The sequence below is a fragment of the Episyrphus balteatus genome, chromosome 1 (assembly GCF_945859705.1).
Source record: "Episyrphus balteatus chromosome 1, idEpiBalt1.1, whole genome shotgun sequence".
Classification (NCBI taxonomy): domain Eukaryota; kingdom Metazoa; phylum Arthropoda; class Insecta; order Diptera; family Syrphidae; genus Episyrphus; species Episyrphus balteatus.
The window spans coordinates 140,680,357-140,700,964 of NC_079134.1; the positions used below are offsets into that span (position 1 = coordinate 140,680,357).

The 20,608-nt window shown below is 28.9% G+C and overlaps 3 protein-coding genes across 5 annotated transcripts in view; 1 reads left to right on the top strand and 2 right to left on the bottom strand.

Moving 5' to 3' along the window:
- LOC129907171 (uncharacterized) overlaps nucleotides 1-20,608 on the top strand; it is an 87,663-nt gene that overhangs the window by 50,369 nt on the left and 16,686 nt on the right. The window lies entirely within an intron of this gene.
- LOC129907196 (lysozyme-like) lies at nucleotides 5,751-6,591 on the bottom strand. The gene is made up of 4 exons (XM_055983293.1): nucleotides 6,443-6,591; nucleotides 6,294-6,382; nucleotides 6,083-6,146; nucleotides 5,751-6,003 (listed from the first exon to the last, which is right to left on the bottom strand). The coding sequence occupies exons 1-4, from the start codon at nucleotides 6,579-6,581 to the stop codon at nucleotides 5,843-5,845; spliced, it is 453 nt and encodes a 150-aa protein (XP_055839268.1). The 5' UTR covers nucleotides 6,582-6,591; the 3' UTR covers nucleotides 5,751-5,842.
- Nucleotides 15,211-17,012, bottom strand: LOC129907197 (lysozyme-like). 3 transcript variants are annotated; one of them, XM_055983294.1, is made up of 6 exons: nucleotides 16,639-16,768; nucleotides 16,487-16,581; nucleotides 16,023-16,170; nucleotides 15,583-15,671; nucleotides 15,454-15,517; nucleotides 15,211-15,396 (listed from the first exon to the last, which is right to left on the bottom strand). In XM_055983294.1, exons 3-6 carry the CDS (start codon nucleotides 16,159-16,161, stop codon nucleotides 15,242-15,244), a joined length of 447 nt encoding a protein of 148 aa, XP_055839269.1. In that variant the 5' UTR covers nucleotides 16,162-16,170; nucleotides 16,487-16,581; nucleotides 16,639-16,768; the 3' UTR covers nucleotides 15,211-15,241. The 3 variants fall into 3 exon arrangements, with proteins under 3 accessions (XP_055839269.1, XP_055839270.1, XP_055839271.1); XM_055983295.1 differs by having other exon boundaries at nucleotides 16,686-16,704; XM_055983296.1 differs by lacking the exons at nucleotides 16,487-16,581; nucleotides 16,639-16,768 and adding an exon at nucleotides 16,924-17,012.

The window sequence follows — 20,608 nt, forward strand, 5'->3', positions numbered from 1 at the left end:
ACAGTTTTAATAGTAATTCAACATTTAGTTACTTAGTTTAGTGCGATGATAACGATACAGCAGCGGTGACTTTGGCACAAACCACTGTTGTAAACGTTCCAAATCGAATCGAAACTGCCATTAATTTTCTTCGAATGGCTTCGAGTGCTGCCAAATTGTGGAAAACCGGAAATTGTCTATAAAATCGTTACAAAATCGATGTCATTACACACGAATAACAAAATGTGTAACTCACCTATCACGCTGATTGGAGCTTGAGGCGCTCAACGTGAACGTGAACATTTTTATGCGCTACCTGTTCAGCTTTAACGATTTTTGTGTGTTTTTATTTTTATATTCGATCTTGATTTGGTTAAAGTGCGTACTTAAAAAAAAAAAAAAAAAAAAAACAAAACTATCAAAAAGATCGAAAGAGTTATACAGCATGAATGGAATCACATTAGCTTTTCAGACGTCATATCAGGTAGTTAAAGATTCGGGCTTAAGTGGAATTGATTTTTTGTTGTGATGCCAAAAGTTGTTAGTTTTTTGTTAGATTTTTTTTTTAACATAAAAAACGAACTTGTGATGATGATTGTCCTCCACGCATTTATACCTTTCTCCTACATCTGCACCCACGCAGATTTGTTGTATGTTTGTTTGTATATGTATACCAGGTGAGATGTTGAGCAATCTTTTTGTGCTAAGGCGGACCAGGCTACAGCTATCTAGTACATGTTTTGTAAATAATGCACCAATGAGTGGTTAAGCTGGTTTTTTATAATTCGATATTAAATCAGAAACCTACTCTTAACGGACAATAGATATCTACATTAATTTATACCTACTAAAGGTAGATTTGATTTTGATAAGATTGGCATTTGAGATATGAATTTTATGCAAAGTTAGAATGAAAAATTGAATTGAAACTTTTTTTTAATAAATGTTATTAAGAATTTGAAATTGAAAAATCTAGTTGGTTTGTTATGCAATTTATAAAAAAAAATGGCTCTAATTGAAGGTCTATTATTCTTAAACATATTGTTTGAAACTGATGCAAATAAATTCGCACAACTGTTTGATTACAAGGATTTTTGGAAAATAGTTCTGTTTGTTGTTTAGCGCTGTTAGGAACACAAAAGTACAACTATTTGCTGTCAAAGGGGTCTGGACACCCTGGCGTTGGCGGACCGAAAAATGCCCGTATTTTTACACGGAGAAAAATGGACACCTTAAAATAAGATGTAGCCCACTTTAAATCTCACAAAGTATACATTTTGACTAGACGCTCGATTAAATTGTTTCAAAAACATTACATAACTGTTTTGGATGTTCAATTGGGCTATTCCATCACCAGTTTCCACCAGTGACGCAATGAATTTTTCAGTTTTTAGAACACTTATATGCGACGTGAATCATTTGTGTACCACATTAAGACATACTTCAAATGAAAGGTCTCGATGAGTGTATTATTTTTTTATATGGGCAAAAGTCTGTATCTCGTGCAGGGAAAGTGCAGTATCTAATAAAATTCAGAAAATCATACATTTTGACTTGATTCAAAAACATTATAATAACGGTGTTCTATTGGAGTAATCCATCAACATCAATATACGAAGGTTGTGACTAATTTTTCAAAAATGCAACTCAAACTATAAGTTTTATTACTAATAAAATGTTGGTAGGTATTATGAATTTAAACGGCATGGATTTAATTTTTTATCCACCTTTTTTGGTTCTAAAAACACAAACATGTAAAATAACTTTGAATATATGTTTGTACATAAAATGCACCATTCCACCTTCCACGAGATAGACTCTTTTGTCCATTAAAAGAAATAATACGCTCATTGTAATTTTTCATCTGATGTATGTATGTCTCAGTGTGTAACACCAATGAGCCACGTCCCATACAAAAATGTTCTAAAAACCAAAAAATGCGTTGTAGAAGTTGAATAAATTACACTGGTCAACAAAATTAAACATTTTTTTTGTTACAGAAACCAAGGTATACTTTTCTATAGGATTTTGGTGTGCTGAGCAAATAAACATGAGATATACCAATCACGTTGATTTCAACTTGAGATTTCTCGAAGAAGAAAAGAGATATTTAAGAGATTTAAACGGATTTAGAAAGATAAGATTTTGTTCTTTTAGAAACCGTTACAAATTCATTTAAAACAAATAAGCAAAAGCTAATAAATAATAATCTCGAAAACTGGTTAAAAGCGGTATTTTCGACTTTCTAACGGGATTATCTCAAAAACGTGATGTGATAGAATTGTTCTGACTTCGGATTCGAGCTCAGCACCCAAAAAACATATAGAAAAGTATATCTTGGTGTCTGTAACAAAAACCTTGTTGACCAGTGTTATTAGCAGCATAAGGGTGGTGGGAAAATTTAGGATACACAGAAAAAAATATGACCCGCTTAAAACTAACAGATTGCCATATTGTTTTACCGTCCATACATTTCATAAGGAAATCTTATTAAAATCAACGATTAATAAGGTTTTTTTAATTAGATTTCTTATTATTTTTATAGAGAAAATCTTATTAAAATTTGACTGAAAAGTTGATTTTTTTTGCAACTTAGCACTAGAACAAAAATCGCGATCAATATTTTCATGGCAGGTTGGTTCAGGTGGTAAGGTGGGCGACTAATGATTTGAAGTCTCCAGTTCGATTCCCAGCCTGGTCATGTTTTTTTTTATTTTTTTGCAGATTTTAAAACAATAAGGAAAACCCGATTGTTTTAATAAGGTTTCCTTCTTGGATGAAAACCATAGAGAAATCTTATTGTTTTTGTTCTATTTTATGTGGTCTATTTTTCTCTGTGTAAATGGTATATGAAAGGGGAAAAATAAATTGCCCACAAAAAAATTGGGTGAAAGGGGGTGGGTGGGCGAAAAAGTGGGGTGGGTGTCAAAAATTTTGGTTTTTTACGATTTCTGTCAAAATTAGACGTCCTATCGAAAAAAGTCAAATGCAAAAGTTGTAGGTAGAACAAATGTCTACAACTTTTACTCAAACAATTTTTTTCTATAACCTCAAAAATATTGAAAAAAATGCAAAAAATACGATTTTTCAATTTTTTATTTTTATCTTTTACAAAAATAGTTGGATTTTAACAAAATTTCGTTAAAAATTACTTTGTTATGTTTTCTATCTATTAAAAATGTTTATTGAACAAAAAGTTAATTTTTGGATTTTTGACGAATTTAATTTGAAAAAATAGCTTATTTTTCAATCAAAAAAGTTACCGACAAAATTTTTGATTTTTGAAAAGTTTGGAATGCAATTATTTAGCTTAAAACTGTTTTTTAAAGATTGTGTGGAAAAACTATACTTTTGTTTTAGAAAGTATTGAGAAAAATTGAAATAAAAAAACGATTTTTAAGATTGATTTTTCCGTAAATGACAGTAATATTGGCGAGAAATAATTTTCCATAGAAACCAAATTATACTTTTCTAATGGTCATTGACCTTTTTAATTTGAATCAAGTACTAGAATAGCTCTAACGTGCAAAGTTTTTGAGATATTGAATTTTGAACGTCTAAAACACTATTTTTCTAATTTTTGGCATCAGATTCGAGCTCAGCGCACAAAAAACCATTAGAAAAATATACTTTGATTTCTATAAAAAAAACTTTTTGAATAGTGAAATCGAACAAGGCATTCGATTTGTTCTGCCCCGTTCGATTTCACTAGTCAAAAAGTTTTTTTTTATAGAAATGACAGTATATTTTTCTAATGGTTTTTTACCGACTTCCAAAAAGGAGGAGGTATTCAATTCGTCTGTATTTTTTTTTTTTTTTTTTTTTTTTTTTTTTTATGTTTGTTACCGCATAACTTTGGACTGAGTGAATCAATTTTGATAATTCTTTTTGTATTGGAAAGCTGGTGGCTGCAGTGTGGTCCCATTTCAATTTCGTTCACTTTTAGCCATAGGAACTATTTTAAAAACAAAAAAACCCAGTTTTGATCCATGGAAGTCGGTTTTGTTTTTTTGCTAAAAATGATTATTGTGCGCTGAGCTCGAATCTGAAGTCAGAACCATACACAAATCCGCTTAATTTAATACAGAATCTGCTTTTTTTAGGTGGTCTTTTTTTCTTCCGCGTAGTTGAAAAATTCTAAATTATGGGCGGGAATATTTTTTAACTCAATATCAAAACAAGAAAGAAGAATAAAATTGTAAAATTTTATTTGAAAATAATTAAAATATTAACGAAACGACAAATTGTCGAAAATGTATCTATAAATATTCGGTTAAATGTTAAAGTAATGCGTAGTATGATTTCCGGAATCTCGAGTAACAAAACAAAGAAAGTCGACAGCCCGCAATCCCACATAGGGGTATTTATACTGAAAAGCTGATCAAAAGTCTTAAATAAAAAATGAAGCTTAACATGAAAATTTTACCGTTATGTCATAGATAAATAGGCAACCATTTGATTTTATAAGATGGAATTCCAGTTTTTTTAAATAATATAGAGGTATTTAGCATTTTTTTTAAGTAAGCAAGTTTCTTTTTTTAATTTTGATCATTTAAGGTGGGAGGAGAAAAATTAACAAAAAAGTAATATAGCAGCCCTTGGTACCTAAAAACTAAGTACTGCATAATTTTCGCAGGATTCTCTCCTAACAGGTAAGAAAGTAAAAAGTACCGCCAACTTCCGCCATTTTGTTTCATGATTGGTTTTCTGCATGGGTTAGTGGGTAATAAATACCCATTTTCGCTTGCGATATTTAATGGCTTCGAAATCTTCGGATCGCATATGCAAAGTTTTGACATTAATTTAATGGTGTAATTGTTAAGTCAGCTATAAATTTGATTTAACTATTATGTTTGCATCTTAACTGTAGGTCACTGGGGTGTATGTGTAACTTTTTATATTAAAATACAAATTACAAAAATTGTAAAATATTTTAAATAATTTTTTGTATTTATGTAATTACACTTCTTGAGAACCTTTTTCATTGAAAATACGAACAAATAATTTTGAATTTTGAAATACCCCCTATGTGCATCCTGTCAAAAAATGCAAGCAACTTCGGTAATTTAAAGTGTTTTCATACGCAAGAGGTCTTATTTTTACCAACTTCCAGAAAGGAGGAGGTATTCAATTCGTCTGTATTTTTTTTACGTTTGTTACCTCATAACTTTGGACTGAGTGAACCAGTTTTAATAATTTTTTTTTTGTATTTGAAAGCTGGTGCAGTGTGGTCCAGTTCCAGTTCTGGCCATAGAAACTATTAGAGAAACAATAAAGCCCAGTTTTGATCCATGGAAGTCAGTTTTATTTTTTGATAAAAATAATTATGTTTAAGTTATTTTATAAAAAAAAACAGCGTTTCAGGAATTTTATTTAAAAAAAAAATTAAAACCATCGTGGCCAGACCCCTCAATAAATTTTTTTCTGTGACAAAATGTTCTCATTTGTGTTCAATGACGCATTCTAGGAGATTTCAGAAAAGAGTCTCGTTTACTTGCTTAAAATATTTATTTTATTTGAACAGTACACTTTTTTTTAAATCAAAAACGTTAGAGCCGTTATTAAAAAAATACAACCTTTTCCATTTTCGTCATAAGGCAGATACGCTAATAATTGTGGGGGTTAGACTGCAGCTCAAGAAACAGACAGACAGAATAGCGAGAACCAGTTTTTTCGAAATCTCTATCATCGCTTCATTGAACTTCGTGTTCGATTTTCGAGTCCTCAAAGTGTTTCTTAGTACCTACCCGCAATAGCAAGTAAAAAACTGATTTTTTTTCTGATGATTTGATAAAAAATATTTTTAATTTTTTTTATCGCCTCTTATTATAATCACAAATTTTTTGAGTGAAATTATGTAAAATTATTTGCGAATATCATTTAGTCTACAAGCTAAATTTAAATTCGGTAAATTGCTTTGTGTACGACAAACGGAGTTCCAACCCGACCAATGTTTAAATCCATCTCGACTTTGAACTTTTTTCGCACACTCAGCATCGTCAGCAATCATGTTATCAAGGAAATCTATAAAATTTAAATAAAAAAAAAAAAAACAAAGTGTTATCATAGAGCAGCTCGATTATTATAATAAGGATTGACAAACCTTCACAACGTGCATTACACAATCCACCCTTTCGTCCTTCTTTGCACCATTCTTTGCTGCTTATCTAAATTAAGGAAAAAACAGATAATAACATTGAATTTTTTTGATCAGAATTTAAAGTTTTTAAAGGTTTTTGAATTTGTAACATTCAGTGCAATTTTTTTTTAAAGTTTTTTTGATTGCAAAACAATAATCAAACTAGAATTCATACCTGGAAAAGTCCATATCGACTGCTGCCATTTGCGTTTTTAGTTACTTTCGAAGTATCTCTATCACTTTCGTGCTCAATCATACATACCCCTTAAATAAAAATAAAATTTTATAAAAATCGGTTCAGTAGTTTTTTTTTAAGCAACTCACAGTTTGACAAAAGGCTTCTATCAAATTTGTACTTTTGAACTAACTCCTTTACCAATTCACATCGCATATATTGTTTTGCATTAGAAAAAGTTGCACAGAAGGCAAGGAATACTAAAACTGCGAGGTTGAAGACTTTCATGTTGTTTTTTCTGAAAAATAATAATAATAATAGATAGTTAATCTTTACTTTAAACCTGTGTTAGTTAATTTTTTTGATAAACAAAAATGTCATTTTTTTCAATACAAAAGGAACAAAAATGGAATTTTTGAAAAATTGATTTTAAAAAATAAAAAAAAAGTTAAAAAACTCTTTCGTCTCACTTTCACTCTAGATCTAAACTGTAAGTTTTTTTGTGTAGTTTGATCGTTTTATAAAACTATTCACTATCAGAAAAGTTTTAAAATTTTTTTTTTGTGTTTTAAGTGGAACTTAAATCAACAAATTTAATTGATTTATAAATGAAATTCAATCAAATATATTAAAAAATAAAAACAACATACCACACTTTATTTAAAGTACCATTACATCGAGAGAGTCGAGAATGAATAAATAAAATTTAAATAAAAAAATTGATGATTACTTTCATTAGGTAATGTATATATGCATACACACTACACAGTTTCCATTATACAACGATATCTCATAATTTGCAAATAAAATTAATTATATAGCATTGTTTTTGTAGGTAAATTGTAATCATTTTGATAAGCGATAAAAAGTACGCCATCAGGAAATGATTCATATTCTAAAAATTATCTAGGTACTTGTTTTAATTTTGGACTCTACACTGCAGTGCATTTATTTGGACTAATTTAAATTTATTATTACAAAAAGTTTATAAGTGGCTAGTTACCTTTAGAAAAATAAATGTGTATTCTTAATTTTTGTTAGTTTATAAATTGGATGAGAACTTGCTTTCTTCGGTGCAACCCCAAAGTCTATAGTGCATTTTTAAGCGATTTTCACCGAACTCGATTTTCATAAGTGTTAGCAGTCACTATAATTATTTTCATTAAACAATTGACGAGCATACAAAATTGTATTGAATTTCAATAACATTTTTTCACTTTTGTTTGTGTTCTAACAACACTCTTACAATGATGTTGATTGGTTATTGTTAGCGAAACAAGTTTTCGGTGGTGGAAGCTGTTGTAAAAAGAATTCGCTACTAGGCTCTATCGAAATCACGATTTTATTAATTAATGTTGCAAGAAAGTCGATAAGGAGATGAATGCACACAGCATTTTAAATAAGGGCGATTCCATTATCGCGGGTGCAACATTTATACGCATTCGGAGCTTATTTACAAACAAATACAAAGATATTTTAATTAAACTATAACTTAAAAAGGTACATTTAAACCTGTTTATTTTTGATTTAGCTATAAAATTTTAATTAAATAAGTAAATAGTCGCTAGGAAGAGTCCAAAGTGCTATCGCAGGTGCAACAAAATCGGCCCTTCCTTTTTAGACCTAAGTACAAAAACATAAATGTCTGTTAATTTTCAAACACTTTTGATTTTTTACTTAATTACGTACGAACCAACTCGTTAATAGTTGAGCCGAAACGAATTAATCGCCGTATTTTTTGTTTTCTGAAAATAGATTCAATTTTGAATATTACGTGTACAAAGTTTTATTAAAATCGTAAGAGCCCTTTTCGAGAGAATTGCAGCACTTTCTACAACAACAACATTCAAAATTCCACAAAAATCATCTCTACCAAATTTGAAGAAAATCGTTCTGGTCGTTTTAGCAGTGGAAATGTGTACAGATGGAGATTGAAAAAAAAATTTAAAAAAAAAATGATTTTGTCGAGGAAAAGCGATCGCCGTACTTTTTTCTTTTTTCCTTTTTTTGTTTATGGCTGTCCACATTTTAGCAGTAAAATTTTCCTCAAAGTTTAGGATCATGTCCATAAAAACTTCTACTTTAAAATTTGTTTTTAATATGAAATTTTTACATCTTATTTTAATTAAGAGGTCAGTAAAAATTTTGCACATTCGCTTTCAAAAAAAATCAAAACGTTATTTTTTAAGATTAAAATATAATACAAGACTGCCAGAACCAAAATATATGTATAGGTCAGTTTTTCATTTTTCCCATTATGTTGATGATTTGTTATCTTATTAAAGTCTAAGTCCATCTCTGTGCGCCTGATGGTTTCCAAAATCTTGATTTTCAAATTGGGTCATCTTAGTCGGAATCGAATATTTTTTTTTCAATATTTTTATTTTTTTTTATACACGGAGAAAAAAGATCACATAAAATTAAACGGATCGCAGCTTAAACTAAGTGGATTTCTGCATGGTTTTTTTGCTAAGATGACTTGTACATTAAATTAAGGTGACAAATCACATTAATTACTTAAATGCGCTAATTAAATAATCATTTTTATCAAAAAACAAAAGCGACTTCCATGGATCAAAACGGGGTTTTATGGTTTTTCTAATAGTTTCTATGGCTATAACCGAACGAAATTGAAATGAGACCCCACTGCAGGAACCAGCAATACAAAAAGAATTATCAAAATTGGTTCACTCAGTCCAAAGTTATGAGGTAACAAACATAAAAAAAAAATACAGACGAATTGAATACCTCCTACTTTTTGGAAGTCGGTAAAACAAAGAACTGGCAGCTACTAGGGATCGAACCTACAACTGTTGGGTCACTAGGCGAGTGCCTTACCATCGTGCTACCTCACTGTTGGAAATAAGCATGATAAACTGCAACTTAAGCTAAAGTGTGACTATTATTTTAAAATTTGTATTTTTTTTTTTATATGTACATTCACATTAAAATAAGATGAAGCTCACATTAAATTTAACTGAGTTAAGGTGAAATCATCTTATTTTAAGCGGATAACACCTTATTTTAGGGTGGTGAAATTTAATGTGCTCATCATTTTATTTTAGGTAAGGTGCCCTTTTTTTCTCCCTGTAGGTTAAAGCTGTTCTAGTCAGTGAGGAGATTTGACTTTGAATTTAAGTTAAACAAAAGTGAATTTTGAGAAATAGGTTAGGTACAATTCGTCGCCCGAGAACTGGTTTCCAGCATACGCGCTGTTGCAAACTTCGGAAGACGAATTGTTGATCTGGCTTGATCGTGTTACCATCATTGTATGAATTTCACCAAAAAACTTGATCTCAGTCTATTTTAGGAAACAACAAAATTTGGTAAGGTTTTGAGATAATATAATAAAGCTTATGAGATGAATACGACGACGTTGACAGCAATGGTTGAGAATCAAGAGAGAACTATGGGGGTTTCACCCACTGTCTTTCTCTACGTCTACAATCTACATACATACTATCAGATAGACCATAATACAAACTTTGACAAATTTATGAATTGTAAATTTATTTTTGTTTTCAATAAAAGTTATAAGAAACAATTTTAGCACATATGTATGTAATATGGATCTAATCTATGTGAACCGCAGTGTACAAAAACATTGTAGTGTCATCTCATTAAATTCACTTAACCAATGTAAATTAAATCCAAACAGCTGACTGCCTTGCCTTGTCTACTTCGTTCAAGTGCAATAAGTCAACGTAAACATACGAAAGAGAGTGAAAATTTAAAATAACTAATTTTTATCTGAGTAAGTATTGAAGCTTAAAGGTCACAATATTATCGAAATATATTTTATAGTAGGTACGTTAGAAAAAACAGTATTTTTTACTTACAATAACTCACTTGAAAAATCTGCGCGCGTTGTCTATTAGTTTAACCAACTTCGCTTCGATGATATCTTTAAACTGCTTTCAAACTTTGTTTCTGCGTTAAAAAAAAGTTGTAGTTTTAATTTATTCTTAAACTTTGATATTTGCCTTTAAAAAAAAAATTATTTATAGTTATAATTTTGATACTCACGCTGTGGCTTACCTTTGATTGTGAACCACTAAAACTATCATAGACTAGAGCTATCACGTCAATTAAAAAAGTCTCACTGTTTTTTTTGTTTGTTGACAGCAGTAATATAGCGCCCGGCAGCAGCAGCCAGCGTGGTGAGCATATGGAGAGACCACAGCTCTCAAGTTACTAAATTTATAAGTGGGGATATGGGGACTACCAGAGACTTTTGTTTATATTAAAAAAAAAAAACACAATTTCAGGTTGTGGTGGATTGTTTTTTTTTTATTTTGTTTGCAAGCCGTGAATAATGAATAATAAGTAAAACAAAATTCAACTAGGGTTTCTCTATCTTATACAAAATATTGTTTTTGTTAAACAATAAAAAAAAGAGTTAATTATTTTGATAAGAATTCGTTGAGATAAACAAAGATGTTCTCTTTCACGTAGAGATTGTTAATGTTGTTGTTTTTGCAAAATTTAACGAGTAACAAGCAATCGATAAAGAAAATTTTAACAATATATTGATATGGTAGTGTTACCATCTTTGTTTTTTTTTTTTTTTCAAAGCAATTTATTTTTATTTTTAAAAGATTATTGCATAGAGAAATTTGACATCAAAATCCCATTTTCGTTATAAGAAAATTTATATTTTGAAAAATTTATTTAGCATTATCATTTTCTGAATGAGTTCACTAAAATCTTTAAAAAATTTAATCAAATCCTTAACATGATTAAAGATTTCTTTTAAAATAACTTTATTTGTTTGTAAATAAAAATACGAGAATTTGTGAAAAACTTTGAAAGAAAATATTTTTTTTTGTAATAGTGAAAAAAAAACGTTGGCAACCATATTTGAGTGGCACAATGTATTTTGAGATTTAAATACAAAAAAAAAATACCTTTTTTTTAATTTGCATTTATTTGATTGGCTGATTGTGAGTTAAGATTTAAAAATGAGCTTTAACCGAAACAAGAAATTTCCCAGAATTTTAAGATTGAATAAATTGCGTTGGAGTTTTATTGCGAAGAATAGAAACAGAAATAGAAATTAAGTTGAAGGCCATGATACTAGGTATATGAAATGACTTATATGCATTATGAGATGTTTAACATACAGAAATTTGTAAATTGCAATCTATTCGTTTAATTTATTGATAAGAGTTCAAAAAGGTAAATTACAAACTGAGTCGCGCGTAACAAATTCTTGGTAAAAATTAAAGTTAGAGATTTTGAATTAGTAAAAAATATGATATATTATAATGTGAGAGAAGTACTGAAGTAAAAAATCAGATTCAGAGACGTTCATCAGTAGCCTTTATTTTGCAAAACAAAAAATAAGAACATAATTATTTTTGAATTCACAATAAAACTCATTCTATGCTCTTAAGACTAAGGCTGTCTGTTATTTTGTCAACCAATTTGTGAAAAAAATGAAACAGAAAAATTGACTTTAAGTTTTAAGTTGAGGAAAAACATTAGGCTTTATTTGAACATCTGACATGATAATCTATCAGACTTACCATTTTGGCACGAATACTACTAATAATGGAATAAGAAATACATTTTTAAAGCAATAAAAAACGCCGATATTAGGAATATCAAATTTAAAATAAATTAAAAATGCCTTAGGTATAAGTGGACAAAAAAAAATACCTTTTTAAGAAGAAATAAAAATTAAATAAAGAAACTATAAAGTAAAAAACAATTTAAGACATAATTGAAAGTTCAATATGAAGTGTCTACGTGTGAAATCGTAATGATTCAAATTCGAACAGGAACTTCACCGTACGTAAGGGGCAATACGTAATATTTAAAAATGAATTACATTTTGAACAGACCTAAAAAGCAATTTTGTATATGAATAAACAACTTTTTTTTTCAAACCCATTTTTTAGAAACCAAAAAATCTTTATCCAGTTAAGAGTAACCACAGGGCCGGTTTAAGAGGGGAGCAGCCTGGGCCGTCGCCCAGGGGCGCAAGAATTGAGGGGCGCCGAAGGCGGCCCGAACTTTTACAAAAGTCTATATAAATAACGAAGTCTTTCCAATCGATGTTTTATTTGTTTTTACTTTCACAAAGGCGCCCCAATTTTTTTCTATTTTACTTTTTCAAAGCCGCTCTTAATTTTTTATCCTAAGCTTTTTGAAGAATAAAGGCGCCCCAAAATTTTGGGTTCATTTTTTTGGCTTCCGGAAGGACAATGGTGTCCAAAAACTTCGTTCATCTTTGAACAACAAGGCGCTCCAATTTTTTTTAAAAGACTAGAGCAATCCTAATATTCCTCTAATTTAATTTTTGCAAAGGCGCCCTTATGTATAAATCACTAAATCATAGCTGGTCATATGGAGATGGAGTGTGTTTCTTTATTTTTTCCGGATATGGAAAAGAATAGACCGACGAGACAAAATAGTTTATGGAGAATATCTAGACTGTAATAATAATGAGTAAAGAATTGTACCGAAAAGAATATCAATCAGCTCTCAGCTGGACAGTCATATTTATGTGTCAAAACAAAATTAATATGTACCTATTCACGAAATGGGTTATTTGTAAAATATTGTACTTTAAAAGACTACATAAGTGAAGATTTAAATAATTGCAAATAGGTGCAACGTAAGCACTCTTAAATATCAGAATTGGTTGGAAACGATTCAAATTTTTTTATTGGATTTCAGAATGAGTGAATCATTGAGTGATTCCAATCGAAAACGACATAAATGTAGTTGAAAAAGTTTTTGAATAAATGTGCCCATGATTATGAAAGTGGACTAAGTCACTTTTTGCATTGTTTGAAGAAAAACTTATATAATAATTTTCTTATAACGATTTAATTATATTTCTTTTATGAAATCAATAGAGGAGCAATAAAGAAGTTTATTTACTGGGATTTTGCTTTCAAATAAACTTTACCCCTTAAATAACAATTATTTTTAGGCTAGATTTGATGCCATTTTTGGGAGTGACTTAGTCCACTTTCATAATTAAGGGCACAAATATTGTTCAAATAAAACTAACTGTACCTACTGGAACTACTCTTCAAATGTCAAAAAAAGTCAAATATAAAGGTAAACTTGTCAATTGAGCCTAAATAACATGAATTTAAAATTTTTGTTTTAAAGTTAAGCTAATGTACTTTAATAAACTTCACTTTGTTACATAAATGCATTAACAAGTAGGTATATGAGAGGTAAGACATTTTTTTTTTTTTTGTTGAGAGGCGCCACTTGCAATCTTGCCCAGGGGCGCCGGTAGTGCTTAAACCGGCACTGAGTAACCATAACCATCAATTTTGTTTTTAATGATATTGAAGAGGATATTTTAGGTACTTGTTAAATATTTTTTAAAAAATATTTTTTTCGTGTAAAATTTATAGTTCTGAAGATTATTGCCAATTTTGGAATTTTGTTTCAACTTCTATAGATTTTAACTACCTTAGTTTATCGGCATATGTTATTGCAGTTTGAAGTTCTAAGATATACCTAAGATACACATTGGGGATTCTAGCATTTAAACGCAAAACAAACAAAAAATTACACAAGAAAGAATTTTTTTGTTTTGCAAAGAATCTTTTAATATAAAAAATTAGTGGATACTTTTTTTTTTAAATTTGAATGATTTTATTTTAAAAAATGATACGAAAAAGCTGTATTTAACATAAACATCGTTTTAAATGATTTTGACTATAAGAAGAATACTGTTTTCGAAAACCGAAACCCAAAAATACAATTTTTATAGGCATACAAAAATTGTCAAACATTTTTCAAAAAAAATTTGGTATGCCATTTTATATTCATTAACACTTAAAAACAAAATTTCAAAAAAAAATCATCAACCCTATCAATTTTGCAAATGGTTTCCAAAATATTTTTTTTGAAAATTTTGTAAATTTCTAATATTTCGATTACTTTTACTTTCCAGTATACAAATTGCATTGAATTTGGCTAAATCGTTTCAACGAAATTCGGAATTAAAAAAGAAACCTGGAAGTTCCTGTTAATAGCGTTTCAAAATATATTTTTGTTTTGTCTCATGAGTACCACATTATTTCAAAATAACACACATTATTTCAATCAAAATCTAAAAAAAATAGCCAAAACTGTTAATTACCAAGTTTTAAAAAAACTGCTCGAGGTAGATTAGAGACAGACAAACAGGTAAGAATTTGAGAAAGTTTGCAAAGTTTTATAAATTCTTAAAAAAAATTGAAAAAGATGTCAAAGTTAAACACATTCCATACTTGTGTGGATTAGAATCAAAACCCATTTTATCCACTTTCAGAGATTTCGAGTAAATCGAGAAAAACAAAATTAGAAAATCAAAAAATGTATGGATTTTGCTATTTTCTACATATTTTGTGGTCTGATATCTTAGCCATAAAATACAATTTGGGATTCAAATTTGGCCCACGTATTTTTTTTGAAAAGTGGATATAATGGGTTTTGATTCTGATCCACACACTTAACGACCAAAAGGGCTCATGTTATATTACTGTATTTTTAGAACGTATTTTTATTTACGAACATCATGAGAGACAGGGAAATTAAAAAAAAAATTTAAAATAATAATTTGTACTCTTCAAAGTCTTGGTCGTATGAAAAAAGTTTGCCGTTTACAATGCGTTCGTTATTTTCACCGAATTTTTAAAAATTACAATCAAATCCAGTTAACTTAAAAAAAATATGTCAAAATTTAACACTTAATAAAGTAGTGTTTTTTTTAACTTAATTTTTTTTTTAATTCCAATAGTAAATGTATTTAATCTTAATCTTATATTTGTTTAACTTACTTAATGCAAAAAAGTGTGTAGGAAAATTATAAAAAAAATATAAAACTAATTGTTTTTACATTTATTTATGTAAAAATTTGCAATAAATTTTTAACATTCATATACTTTCTGTACTCAAACAGTTTCTTGTTTCTATCGAATTTGTCATTTTATTTATAGATCATCAATGCCACAAATCACACTTAGATTTATTAAATTTTCTGGTTTCTTACAATTTCTAACCCAACCACTCCAATGTTGAAATCCTTCCCGAGCGTAAATTTTCTTTGCACATGCAACATCATCGGTTATGTTATCGTTCAAAAAATCTGAAACAAAAATATTTTTTTTTAGAGAAGAACAATTGTAAAAATATTTGTACTAACCTTCACACTTTGTATTGCAAATGCCTCCCTTACGTCCTATTGTACACCATCCCTTACTGTTTATCTTGAAAAAAAAAAAATATTTGTATGTAAAAATAAAAGAATAATAAAAATAAAATTTTTGTCTACCTGAAAGATACCATAGCTTGCACTTCCATTAGGTTTCCTGCTGACTTTTGTAGTATCCCTTCCGCTCTCGTGTTCAATCATACAAATCCCTTAACAAACAAAACAAACATTGAATTTAATTTTAAAGTGCGGTCACTTAATAAAACAAAAAAACTTAACTTATTAGCAAACAATTTCTACGACTTTAGGTTAGTTAAGATTTTTCCTTTGATTAAGACTAATAGGATTTAGAACTTCAAGTCCGATCGAGGCAACAATTCTTAATATACATATTTTGAATTTGATTTTGTTCACTTTGGCGTATACGTAATATTTTTTTGTAGGAATTGTCAGTAAATTTGTTTCGTGTATAAAGATCAATTTATCAATCTGATTGATATCATATAGTTTTATTCAACAGAATACAACTCATATAAGACTCATAAGTTTTAAATACTTACAATTAGAGAGAAAAGTTTTATCAAAATTATATTTTTGAATGAGTTCCTTGCAAAGTTCACAGCGCATGTATTGTTTTCCATTCGCAAACAACAAACTATTTGTTCCAACGATGATACAAACTATAAAAAGGACTCTCATTGTTCATTACTAGAAAGGAAAACAATTACAGTAATTTATTCACTGAATTAATTTAATCTAAAATCACTAAGCAATTCAAATATTCATAGAAAAAAATAGAAAAAAAAATAGGTACACCAGAACTTTGATTATGATTAATCTTTCTATATGATAATTTTATAAATAAATTTCACATTAAGTCACGTGCTAAATATTTAAATATTCACTCTGCCACATCAAATGTTTATACAGTTAAACGATCTATTTAAAAATTATCATGTGTTTAAAATCAAGCTAACAAGTCGTAAACAAAAAGATAAACATGAATTCAAACAGATTGACTTACAAAAAACAAATTGCACTTTTGAACTAGTTTGTGTGGGATTTTTGATATTTAAGACGAGTTTTTTTCATCTGACAGATTGGTGGTAGATTTGACACCTGTTTAAAGTTGCAAACTGTTTAAAATTAACAAAGACACAAAAAATTGCAACCAACCGAAAAGAATGAGAACGTTTTGTCAGAACTTTGCGCAGAAAACTAACCTGAACCGGGAAACATCTTCAAGTTATATTTATTAAAAAAAAACACTGATTTCTTACAGCAATTAATTATTTTGTTATGTATTTGAGCATTCATTATAGAGTGCTATAAAGAAAAACTGTAGGTATTTAAATGAACTTAGATTATACCGCAGACGCCAGCGAGTGATCTTTAGATAATTGATCTGATGTGAAGTAATTAATACCTCTATGCATAACATCAACAACATGCCTACCTTACCTAGCTTGATAACTAGTTTAAGATGTTCTCTCAAGTTGGTGATCAATCAAAGTGTTAGAATCTTTTCAGGTTCAGTTGAGATTTATTTAATTGATAAGAGAGTCGTGTTTGAATTGAACTCAGTATCGGCTAGATTATTATGGTACTGGTTCCTTTTAAAAAAATTTGCTTTGGTCTTAGTTTTTAGTCGGTAAATTTTGTATTTGAACTTCAATAAAATTTTTCAAATTCGACTTCAATGGTTAGGTCCCATCAAATTTGAATACATGCATTTCAAAATATCTAGTATTTTTGTTTGCACGTTTTGTTCATCACGTTAATTGTTTAAAAAAAATTCTTTCATAATGTACTGGCAGGTATTTTGTTTTGATTAAAAGGATATTATTGTCAGGTATTTAAAATTTAAGAAAAATTTACATTTACAAGTGTCAACAAATATATGTATTGTGAGCTTATAAAAATATTTTAAAATGTCTTACATTTTTATCCATCTAGGAATACATATACAAAATTGTAATTCATATAGACTTTTTAAAGTTCAAAATGTTCACTGTGGTGTATGTGTAACATTTTTTGCAATACAAAAAAAATGTAATTAAATAAAATCAAAAAAGAGGATCAGTTCTAAAAAAAATGTAATTAAATAAAATCAAAAAAGAGGATCATTTCTAAAAGAAATTCATGAAGTCGTCGTAAAGAAGATAGTCAGTTTTAGGTCCAGAATTGTAATAAAAATATATCTAAAAGTTCTTGTGCCATATCTTTTTTTACCGACTTCCAAAAAGGAGGAGGTATTCAATTCGTCTGTATTTTTTTTTTTTTTTTTTTTTTTATGTTTGTTACCGCATAACTTTGGACTGAGTGAACCAATTTTGATAATTCTTTTTGTATTGGAAAGCTGGTGGCTGCAGTGTGGTCTTATTTCAATTTCGTCCACTTTTAGCCATAGGAACTATTTTAAAAACTATAAAAACCATGGAAGTCGGTTTTGTTTTTTTGCTAAAAATGATTATTAAATAAATAACAGCTATAGAATAATTTGTGTAATATGCATTTTTTGTTTGCTTTTTTAATTCAAAATAAAAAATCGAATAAACCTTCGATAAGTTTTAAAAAATTCGTTCCCCAAACTTAATACAAACATTTAATTTATTTTAAAGTAAAAATTGAGTGGAAGGATATTTTTTGTCGCAAAATGAAGGTCAACATAACGAATCAATGGCTTTTTGGGATATGTTACAGAATTTACTCCCTCCCAAGTTAAAAAAAATCATGTGTGCAATTCACACGTGGTAGAAGTGAAACCTTAAAAAATCATTTTTCTTGCAAAAAAAAAAAAATAGAAAAAATCTACCTATTTTTACTCTATCACCTTCAAATCCATGTTTTTTATATGACAACCTAAGCTCAAAATATATATATCGATCAGGTCTATGAGACATCTACAAAAAGAGCTAGAATTTTTTGAACTCGATGAAATTTCATCAAAAAAAGCAAAAAAAAACATGTTCTCATGCTATTAATTCAATTTTTTTTGTTTGACAACCTATAAAAAAGTTTATACCATGTGAAAGCTTATTGTTTCACCATGTATAATGATGCATAAATCTTGTTTCAAAGATGTCTACAAGAGAAGTTAGAATTTTTTAAAGTCAACCATGTCAAATTTCCAGACTGAGATTACGGTACTTCCTACACTGGTAGCTGGTCATCGCCAACAGATCTCCACCGTTGTTTTGAGTTTTTTTTTCAATTTTTTCAATTTTTTCAATTTAAGATTGTGTAACTTATAGAGCACCTACCGTTATGTGTGATATATTAAATATGTTATCAGCATGCGTATTAAAGTTAAATCAAATTTATATGTGCACTAGATCAAAAGATATAACGTGTGTTGGAAAAGAACATCTCTTTACCGTTATCTCCAAATTTTGAATATGAAATTAATTGAAATTTTGTACAATTATAATTCATTTAATTACCTATCTACAGTACAAATTTCATTCATCTATCTATTAAAACAAAAAAGTTTTAACAAGTTGAAGTCGTGTCGCGTTTTCGTTTCATCTTGTTTCAAATCACTACGATACTAAAGAAGTTTTCACTTAAAAAAGTAAATTCCGATATTTTGGAAAGAATTTTGTGCGGGATCTAAAATTAAGCTCGTAGTTTTGAGCTCTTTGAAATTAAAAATGAGCTGTTTTTAGTGAACATATAAAAGAGGTAATCGGCCATTCCAAAGTAACGAAGAGGTCATGTTTACGCTTGTTATCCAGTTTACTTGGATGAAAAGCAATCTGTTTTCTGGAAACTTGGTGAGTCGTTAGGGCTCATCATTAAAGTTGGTGTCAAAAATGTATTTAACGAAAACCCAACCAATTGATGCCAAGTTATTCACAATTAAAGCCGGTAACGGAGAAGACCGTACGTGTCATCTCTGTTACCGTCTTTGTCTGTGAATATTTTCGTTACCTTTGTTTAGTTTTTTCGTGAAACTTCTTGGACGTCAACTTTATGATAAGCTCTAACGACTCACCAAGTTTCAAGAAAAATGATTGCCTTTTCAGCCAAATAGACTGCATATCAAGTGTAAATAATTCCCCTCCGTTACTGAGGAATGACCGTAATGTTTCAGGTTGCCAAATATGCCTGTAACTCAATTCTGGAGTTTTAGTGCTCCAGCCCTTATTGCTTAGAAAAGCAGTATTGTTTTTGTGTATTTTGAAAACTTGTGGTCATTTATGCCTAGTCATAAAGAATTTTGAGTATTCAGTTTTGAAACCAACATTTAGGAAAAAAATAATAACAAAATACTAGCTTAACCACAAAGCTGTTTAAATTCAAAATACTTGACTAATACATAGGTTATTTGAACCATAAGAGTAATTAGATACGACCCAGGATTGCAGTCTGTTTGACATAATTTTATAATGAAAATGCAGCATTTTAAAATATTTTTTTCTTCTGATTATAAAAAAGCATCTTATTTCCTTAAAATTAACTGACTTTTTTAATTTATATTTTAATATTTAAACGAAGAAGTTAACAATTTAGGAAAATTCGAAGCGAATTTTTGTTTAATAAAAATTGATAAAATTTAAAAAAAAATCTCAATAGTTTTAAAACTGCTTAAAGGTTACAAATTTAAAATATGTTTTTGTTATTTTTTGTTTTAAAATCTAAATAAATATTCTTATTTTCTTTTAAAACAAAATTTTGGGCAGATTTAAGAAAAATCTCTTATAATCAGAAGAAAAAATGCTTTTCAAAAACGCATTTTCTTAAAAAAAAATGTGTACTTTGTACTACTTATCATAATTTGTTTTTATAAACAAGTACATTTGTTAAAAGTTAAATAAACACAACTGTATCTTTTTTTAGTTTATTTAATAATAAATTCGATTTTGTATCTTATAAATATATTTGGTATATCTTAAAACTACACAAGAAATATAATAAAATATTTATTTATACGAATATGTTATAATATTTTTACAAAAAATAAATCAATATCATCTATACAGGGTGTCCCACAGTCACCGCCCCAAATGAAAACCATGGGTTCCTGAGGTCATTTTAAGTCGAAAAACTTAAGAGGTAATTTTCTCGTTTTCGTCCCGTTTTCGAGTTACCACAGTTTTTATGATTTTTGCTCTCTTGTCCTTTAACTGGCCTTATCTTTGCC